This window comes from Amphibalanus amphitrite, unplaced genomic scaffold, assembly GCF_019059575.1.
Source record: "Amphibalanus amphitrite isolate SeventyFive unplaced genomic scaffold, NRLGWU_Aamphi_draft 000728F_arrow, whole genome shotgun sequence".
Lineage (NCBI taxonomy): Eukaryota > Metazoa > Arthropoda > Thecostraca > Balanomorpha > Balanidae > Amphibalanus > Amphibalanus amphitrite.
In genome coordinates this window covers 48,732-58,248 of record NW_024882222.1, presented here as the reverse complement: position 1 = coordinate 58,248, position 9,517 = coordinate 48,732, and the positions used below count along the sequence as shown (strand labels likewise).

General features: G+C 55.1%; 1 protein-coding gene across 1 annotated transcript in view; it reads left to right on the top strand.

Moving 5' to 3' along the window:
* Positions 1 to 2,869: 2,869 nt before the first annotated feature.
* LOC122365281 (syntaxin-binding protein 5-like) overlaps positions 2,870 to 9,517 on the top strand; it is a 54,360-nt gene continuing 47,712 nt past the window's right edge. The window contains exon 1 of the mRNA XM_043336376.1: positions 2,870 to 3,071. Within this exon, the coding sequence (XP_043192311.1) occupies positions 2,895 to 3,071 (177 nt within the window). The 5' untranslated portion in view covers positions 2,870 to 2,894. The remainder of the gene's footprint in view (positions 3,072 to 9,517) is intronic.

The following is a 9,517-nucleotide window of genomic DNA, read 5'->3' as shown; positions in this document are numbered from 1 at the left end:
GAGTGATACCAAACCAACATACTTGGGAAATGCTTGGTTAGCTGCTACGGCGATGTTTTTCTTATGAAGAAAACGAAAATCAGAAACAAAATGAGCATCTACTAACACGGCACAGTTGGTGCAGCGTGTGCGCCTAGCGGGGCACTCGGCGCGGATGCGTCTGTCCACTGTCGAGCGATTCATCCGGTTGGCATGAATCTGATGCATATCAGCGCAGGATTCGACTAACAAAAACGTCGTAGCAGCTAGTCATTTGCATTGATTATAATGCATCCGAACAAGTTGGGAAATATGCACTTGCCTTGGAAATGTACTTTGTTTGAATAAGCCCATCTCGATGGGATGTAAATTTGCTAACTATAACAATTTCGCTGAGCGCGATGGCTTTAAGCGGTGTTCAGTAGGTCTTTAGTGTGCTATGTAAATAATGGCGAATTTGCCTTACGTGGTGATTTAACAATTTCAAAGTTTTAATAGCCTCGGGTCCGGTGTGTCAGGGTTCGGTCCCGATCTGTGATCACCGCTAATCCATTCTCGATCGGGCGGACCGTTAAATAACGCAAAACTTCCGATTGGCTTCCATCTGGGCCCCTAACCTTCGGAATCGCTTCGGCCATGGATGACCATTGACCCTGAGCAGGCTACCAGAGAGTCGTCGTCAGGTGTTTCATCAACTTATCGATGCTTCTGAATAAATCACATTTTGTTCTCTGCGGTTAACTCGCGAATTGCTGCAGGGGGGGGGGGGTGGATGGCATGGTTTCGTCTGTCCTCCATTTGACACATCGAATTGGGCGCCTGTCGCCAAATTCGGTGCCGCGGTATGGAACGCTAGAGAGCAGCATATCGCTAGGCCCGCGTCATTATTTGTCACGCGTCATCATTATGTGCGACATGTCACATATGGTACCAACTTTGGAAGTAAGCTGGCAAGTTGACAGAGAGCTTCTCTTCAGATTTAGGAGGATTATGACCCCATCTACTTGCGGTGTGCTCAGCTTTCGGTTTGGCACATGCAAGGTCCGGTAGAGGGTTACTTGGCGATGTGTCATCCGCAGCAAGTCCTGCCCTAACGCGACACCTGGACTCACAGACACCCACTCCGCCATTCAGACTGAGTTACCTTATAGACCGAATTAGCGACTCACACTTATGCATGTGCTGCCGGTTTTCGGTTTTGTACGCCGAAGCGTTTTGGACGCATGGCTGTGGTCGAATCTGATATGGTATCATAGAATTGACTTATCAAGGCACACCGTGTTCTGAGGTTCTGCTTGATGTCTGCCCGCGCTGGGGTGGCTAATTTCTTCCACGTGCCGCAGGATATCTGTCACCGCGGGCCGCGGGGCGACCACTTCGTTCCACGTACCACAGGGTGTCTGTCACTGCGAGGTGACCGATTCGTTCCACGTAATGTAGGGTGTCTGTCACTGCGAGGTGACCGATTCGTTCCACGTAATGTAGGGTGTCTGTCACTGCGAGGCGACCACTTCGTTCCACGTACCACAGGGTGTCTGTCACTGTAGGGGCGACCACTTCGTTCCACGTACCACAGGGTGTCTGTCACTGTAGGGGCGACCACTTCGTTCCACGTACCACAGGGTGTCTGTCACTGTAGGGGCGACCACTTCGTTCCACGTACCACAGGGTGTCTGTCACTGTAGGGGCGACCACTTCGTTCCACGTACCACAGGGTGTCTGTCACTGTAGGGGCGACCACTTCGTTCCACGTACCACAGGGTGTCTGTCACTGTAGGGGCGACCACTTCGTTCCACGTACCACAGGGTGTCTGTCACTGTAGGGGCGACCACTTCGTTCCACGTACCACAGGGTGTCTGTCATTGTAGGGGCGACCACTTCGTTCTACGTACCACAGGGTGTCTGCCACTGTGGGGTGACCGAACCGTTCCACGTGCCACGGGGTATCTGTCACCGCGGGCCGGGGGGCGACCACTTCGTTCCACGTAATGTAGGGTGTCTGTCACTGCGAGGTGACCGAACCGATTCTTTTCACGCTGCGATAAGCTCACGTTCTGTTCGATATGACCAATGTAATCATTCTGATGCCGCTGTCAGCACCTTTCATAAATCCGCTTCGTTTATTCGTCTGGCAATATTGCAGCTATGACTCTCACTCCGGTGCCTCGGAAACTGCTGACCACTAAGCTCTAACCTGTAAAATCCATTTTCCGATGGTTACAACCATCCGTATTTCTTAAACCAACTCTTATTTGGTGCTGGCTCCTTAGTTGGTTGCTGAAAAGCCATTTTAAATCAGACTCGAAAGGTCTGGTTCGGAAACTTCTGCAACTGGTCCAATATGGATGAACCAGTAAGACCCCATAATCCCAAACCAATGCTGGTATTAATTGGTTATGCTTGCATACCGGGTGTAGCGGGAACAATTTGAGCACCTCACTAAGGATTCGGAACTACAAAACTTCAAATCATTCAAGGATTCGCCATCGCATCAACTTTGGAATCTTGAGTTAGATTCTCACTGGTACTCGCCCTAGATTAGTTCAGGCATACCGCTGTGATCTGGAATGACCTGGATCGATCAGCTTGCCGTGATCTGGTGCTTTTAACTTACCGTGACCGGCCTGTCAGCTTGTCGTCATCGGGTCCGGTCAACTCGCCGAGTTATCCCGCCGCCTGGTTATCCCGCCGTGACCTGCCGTGACCCGGTCCGGTCGGCCGGCTGTGACCAGGCGCCGTCTCCGTGAGACGTGTGCGGCCGGCGCGCCGGCGCACGCCGCTATTGATTGGGGAGCGGGTCGGCTCGGCGGTGCGGCCGCGCCGGCTGCCCGGCGGCCAGTGAGCCGGCTCGGGCCGCCGGTCGAGGCGTGTCGCCCGCCGCTCCGCCGAGCCGCCGCCGCTCCGCCGAGCCGCCATGGCCTCTCGGAACGAGCGGGCGCGCCGCGACCGCGCCGCGCGCCGCCAGACCGAGCTCGAGAAGATCCGGCGCAAGTACGTGCCGGGCGACTCGTTCAGCTCTGGCTCGCCGCCGAGCGCGCCCAGCCCGGCGTCAGCGCGCCCGCCGCCGGCCGCGCGCCGCCAGGACAACCAGGTAACGCCGCCCCCGCCGCCGCAGGGCCGGCCCCAGCCCCCTTCCGGCGCCCGTGGCCGCTGGCAACATGGCCGGCCCCCAGCCCCTTCTGGCATCCGTGACCGCTGGCTGTTGTGCACACTGCCCGACTAACCGTGGTAGTCATACAACTGTTCGACTGTGTCATTGTTATCCCTGGCCTGCACCTATGTTGGGAATAGTTATAGTTACAAAACTGCAGATTGTCAAATCCCGGACATTGGCGACTTTTGGTCAAACAGGCTCATTGGAAATTTTAGCTGGGTTTCCAATGATTGTTTTTCGACATCGAATGTATGAATTTAATTTCTTTGAATATAAAATTCAGGGTGCTTCCGTACCCTTTCATTATTTTCGCGGTGAGCTGTCACACAGACAGGTATGCCTCTGTTCCGTTGTCTTACGCGCTGTTCGGCTGTTCCACGCGCCGGGCACCGTTCAATACTCGGCGCGACCTTGCTCTTTCTTTGCCGCCCAACGGAGCGCTCCAAGTTGGCCGGCAGTGGGCGCACTCGTGGTCTGTGCCGGCGCCGAGGTGCGGCCGAGTGGACCGTGCCATCGATCTGTCGACACCGGCCGTCGTCGCCGCTGGGCCAGCACTGACATTGACCCGCCTCCGTGGCAATACCGGCCCGGGGTGGCGCGCTGCCGAGACGGCGACCGGCCGGCCCACCTCCGCGCCGCTGACACCTACCTCGGGGGACTGTTCCGTTCGTGATGCGTTCTGTTCCCTAGTTTCCGTTCTTTCCTGTTTTGGGAGGTCTGTTGGAACATTAATGTGGTCGCCATTATTGTATAATGCTGAAAAAGTCTCTCCATTCTCCAGACCAGCGATGAATGACTGGAGGGAGACTGGTTGCAGGCCTCTGCCGTCGGTGAAGTTGCGTTAACATGCTCTTCCGCCGTGTCCGCTGGAGGCCCGTGGCGTGCTCATTCCTTTTTCTTTTCATGATTTCGGCGAAATGTGTTGAATGGGCGAATATACGGCGCCGGAGCCCACGCTAGGCAGAGGCTGTTGCGCGGGACTTGGCCTCCGCCGCCTGATCGGGAACTGGCCAGGTGCAGGCTGAGCTCGGACTCCACCGATCTACCCCGAATCTACCTACCTAACTAGGGCCTATGTTCTTACAAAAACAGTGAGATAGCGCTGTTTAGTAACGCGCTCGCTGCTGGAGAGGTCCGTGTCTCTGGCTAAGGAGTCTGTACTCACGTGGTTGGGTGCCGTTCAGTGTTCATCTACGACCCGGACTGAGGATGCCAGGATGATAGCCGAGCCCACTTCTACTAATAACTCGGCCTAATATGCTAGAAACGGGCCTTAAAACCAACAGAATACTGCTTCCTCAAGCTTTTATGTACTCATCAGTTTCTAATATGGTTTTTATTGGAAGGTAGTTCGAGTTTCCCCGGTTTCAGTTCATTTTACGTCGCGTTGATGGCTGATGGCGACGCTGCCTTACAAGCCAAGAAGGGTCTGTTGATTTTATTTATGCAGGAGCGACCGATTATCGTAGCACATTTAGGGCCTGATGGCCGCCTCGTGTTCATGGCTGCTTTATATTCCATAAACTATTTGTTTGCGCTGTAGGTGATGACACGAGGAAATGACATGAGCAGGTTAGTGTCCCTGGCGGCAGCTGCGGCAGTTTTAGGGGAGGGAGAACTGTGGCATTTCCGGCAGCTGTAGAGAGGGCTGTGACAGCTACCACAGCTGTAGAGAGGGCTGTGCCAGCTGCAGCTGCGGGGAGAATTGTGTCACTGTGTCAGGCACGGCAGCTGCTGGGGAGGGCTGTATCAGCTGCCGCCGGCTGCGGGGGAGGGCTGTGACAGCTGCCGCCGGCTGCGGGGGAGGGCTGTGTGAGCTGCGGTTGTGGGGTAGGGCTGTGTCAGCTATGCCGCCGGCTACGGGGGAGGGCTGTGGCAGCTGCCGCCGGCTGCGGGGGAGGGCTGTGGCAGCTCCGGCTGCTGTGGCGGAGGGCTGTGACAGCTGCTGCGGGGGAGGGCTGTGTGAGCTGCGGTTGTGGGCCAGGGCTGTGTCAGCTATGACAGCTACGGGGGAGGGCTGTGGCAGCTACCGCCGGCTGCTAATCGAACAGCCCCGCGGGGAGGTTGCGTCAGAAGCTGCGACAGCTGCTCCGGTCCGGATAGCGGGCCAGCTCGGGCCCAACTAGAAACCCAAATACGCATCACGGCCTGTCGCAGCCGCTGACGAATTGGATGATATTGTACGGTCTCCGGACCGGACCTTCAGACATGTGAGCGTCGGCCAGTACGTTTATTGCTGTCACATGCGGGTATTCACTCTGTCCACTCTAAGTCCCGAGCTGTTTTATGTTTTTTTTTCCGTGCGCTGTTAGAATTGTTCGGCTCTATTTATATTAAAATGCAATCCATTCTGCGACATGTGCTGCGAAACGATGGCAATGGCAATACATTTGCGTTGCTAAGGATGCGATATGTAGGTCAAGGTATGTTTGTCTTAGAAAACAAACATTCCTCAATGGAAACGGAAGGACCACAGCACTGTTACAGTGTTGGACGCCTGTGCCTGAAATAGCGGCACTATGGCTGCTCAGCTATAAACCATGGACACTGTCCAGCCGCCGGCTTATGCATTGGTAACGGAATCATACATTTGAAATGGCCAGCGGCCGACCAACACGGCTAAACTGCGCTGGGGCGAGGCTCACAGTTGAATTGGACATTGTGAGGCCGATGGGCGCCTACAGCACCCGGCGCCGGAAACGGGTCGACTTCTTCGATTTCGTGCATATGCTCCGTTTTAAAATGTGTTATAATTACGTGACGCATTTGCCACGCCTTCATGTGTCTTGAACGGACAGACAAGACCATTGGCTAAAGCCATTTGAAGGACGATATCCCTGGTACTCTGGAAGTGGTGTCCCGCAGCCTTACCGCCCAGCCTCCGCCATCCCGTTTGGCACGGTGTGCGGCAACTGTCCGCTTTATCTATTGTGACACCCCCTGACGTATAAAAACAGTAGCGAATGATGGGCTCCTAATCGAGGGGGCCGGCGGTTCTCGGTACGCCGCGTCTCCAGTGTCGATAACGCCAATGAGCGTGGTCATTGACCTTTGCCAATGGGATGGGCTCAGGGCGCATTGAATACCTAATGTCAGCGGTGGACGAGATTGTGTTCTGGCGTTACGGGGTGCGGCGGAGATTGTCGGCTTTCAAATGGAGCTGCTAAGGCGGCCGTTGATTCGTGTGAGCCGTTCGGGGCGGTGGCAGGTATTTGCTGAGACGACATAGAGGTCATCGCCGGCTCAGACACTGCACTGTCTTCAGTTGGAGTTTTTCCGTGACCCTATCATCGGCAGCCGCCGTCTGACCAATGAGGATATTGCGCCGACTGTCGACGAACGGCTGTCTGCTGCACGCTGATGTTCTGATGTTCTGATGTTCTTGTTGCGATTAGTCCCTATCGTCTGGGCTGGCGATCCTCGGGGACGGGGCGCCCGCTAACTAGGTGCCGCTGAATGAGGACATTAATAACCTAATGCGTCCGTCAGCACGCCGGCTTTTGTGGGCGGCTCATGCAACGTTGACTAAGTCTCGGCCGTGCACGTCAGCTCATTGATTGGCGGGCTGTGCAATGTGTAGTGGGGCCGGACAGCGCTTCCCATTCCGCAACATGCGTGTATAATTGTATATTCCGGTGCATTGTAGCACCGAATTGATAAATGCACCAAGAATGTAGGAAACTATTCAAACTAGAATAATGCTTAACAGGGCCTTATCTCACTTGCAATGGTATGATGACCTGAGTCTGGTTTGTGAAGAAGGACCAAAGAGAGGGGTGGACGAAGATCACTGTCATTTTATCGTTTATTTTAGTTCCAACGGGGGAACAATGCACGGTGGTTGGGGTACATGGTCTGTTGTTCCACTGGGCAATATTGTTTATATGCCGCTGTTTTTTCATTTTTACGGCGCCTGGTGTTACCAATATTTTTTCCTTGTATCCAAACCTCTTTGTCCGAGCAGTTACCATCAAAGCCATAGAACGTAGCAGTTACCATCAAAGCCATAGAACCTATCGATGAAATGTTTCCGAGCTTTTTTACCTCTTTCTAATGCTATTTAAATTCAAGTCTTCCGTTCCCTGTTCATCATCAAAGAGGCTTCAGGATCGGGGGTTGTATTCAGCATCTACCATGAATGGGGCCTTTTTAGTCTCTGCACGCGTTGAGGGCGCGCTGTGCTGCAGTTTACCCTGCGGGAGTTAGTTTGTTCTGAATTGTCGGAATGTCCGCTGCGCCGGCCCTCCGGTGGACGCCCAGCCTGGCGCTGTTTCACCGGGAGAATGGACGCATCCCCCGGGAAATTTAGGCCATCTTGTATGTGGCCGATCGAACTGTGGCGACCGGCGCCGTCCGCGCTGAGCCGGCCGTACAGGGCGCCGTCCGCGCAGAGCCGGCCCTACAGCTCAGCGGCCGCGCTGAGCCGGCCCTACAGGGTGCCGTCCGCGGAGAGCCGGCCCTACAGGGCGCCGTCCGCGGAGAGCCGGCCATACAGGGCGCCGTCCGCGGAGAGCCGGCCCTACAGGGCGCCGTCCGCGGAGAGCCGGCCCTACAGGGCGCCGTCCGCGGAGAGCCGGCCATAGGGGAGAGTGGGGCACATTCGTGCATGGGGCACATTCGTTTTCAGCAGTTTATGGGAACACGAGTGACTGCACGAGCTCAAGGTAAATTATGGAAATATGTCTATCATTGCCGCCCTTCGTTCACCGTAGAAGACAACACTGTACCTGCTGTCATGCTTGATAAAAACGCAAATTTGTAACATTCGTGAGTTTTCCAAACTTTTCTCATATCATCCATTTTCGTGATCCTGACTCGGAAATGTGGTTCAGCTTTTCAAAATTGGGGGTGAAGAAGCTCACTCTATTCACGGAACTGCTGCAAACTCGTTTGTTGAAAAAGTGTCATTTTTTCAAAAAGAAATTTTGAAATAGGTATATTACTAATAACGTTGTGGGGCAGGTTCGTGTACGCACTGCCTGGGGGCACATTCGTGCATATTTTTTTTTAGTTTTTGCGATTTATGACTTTATCTGTAGTAGGTTTCTCTAATGACGTTCGCCTGACTCAGTCTCGACTGCTTGCGACGTCGTGACGAGCAATTCACGCGAACTTGGCGAGGTCACGGAGGCCGGCAGTTGGCACATTCTTGTTGGCCAGCCCATTCTTTCTACATATGTTGTGCAATGCATTCTTGTCGAAAGGAATCAAGTGAAATGACCCCCTGCCAATTTCCTTTGGTAAATTTCTGTTAATGCCCGTAATTTCTCGAACTTTGCAGGTTGAACGGAAGTGCCCCACCTCTTGAACGAATGTGCCCCATAGGTGGGGCAGTTTCGTGCAAATGTTCAGAGTTATTAAAAGTCATTTTTTCTAATGGAAGCAATAATTTTAGAGGATAACTTTTAAAGAGGAAAACTATCTGCAATAGTTCCTTTCCATACTACAATCAACAATTTTGCCATTGCACTAACCAAAGAACAGATATATGGGTTTATCCATTTTTTGCACGAATGTGCCCCACTCTCCCCTGCAGGGCGCCGTCCGCGCTGAGCCGGCCCTACAGGGCGCCGTCCGCGCAGAGCCGGCCCTACAGGGCGCCGTCCGCGCAGAGCCTGTCTATGTGTCGCTGTGGTCGTTCCCGTGTTGTAGTGTCGTACGGTGACCGTTCCCGTGTGCTGTACCGTGCACACTGTGTGGTCCGGTGGCCACAGCTCGCTAGTCGCTGTACAGTACTGTGTGGTAAGGCGGCCGCTGTACCGTACTGTGTACTTGCAGTGGCCGTTTTTATGCCGTTGTGATGTACCGAACTGTGTGGTACGGCGGCAGCTGTACTGTACTGTACTGTGTTGTGGTGCTGTACCGTGCTGTGTGGTACGTCGGCTGCAGCTCACTGCCCATGTGTCTGTAGTGCAGCTCGCTGTACCGTGCCGTGCGGTACGGCGGCCGCAGCTCGCTGTACCGTGCCGTGCGGTACGGCGGCCGCAGCTCGCTGTACCGTGCCGTGCGGTACGGCGGCCGCAGCTCGCTGTACCGTGCCGTGCGGTACGGCGGCCGCAGCTCGCTGTACCGGACTGTGTTGTACCGTACCGTGCGGTACGGTGGCCGCAGCTCGCTGTACTGTACTGTGTTGTACCGTACCGTGCGGTACGGCGGCCGCCGCTCGGCGGCCGGCGCCGTAGCACAATAGCAGCCGGTATCGGCCGATCGATGGATTGGTGGGCGCCGTCACTGCCAGCAGACCGGCCGGCCGGGCTGCCGCCGCGCCCCAGCTGTGGCCACCGTGCCGGGCCCGGCTCATACACGGCCACACGCGCCCGTACAGCCGACGGGCCCCTCTCATAAACGGCCGGCACGATACTACGTCCGGACTGCTGCGGACC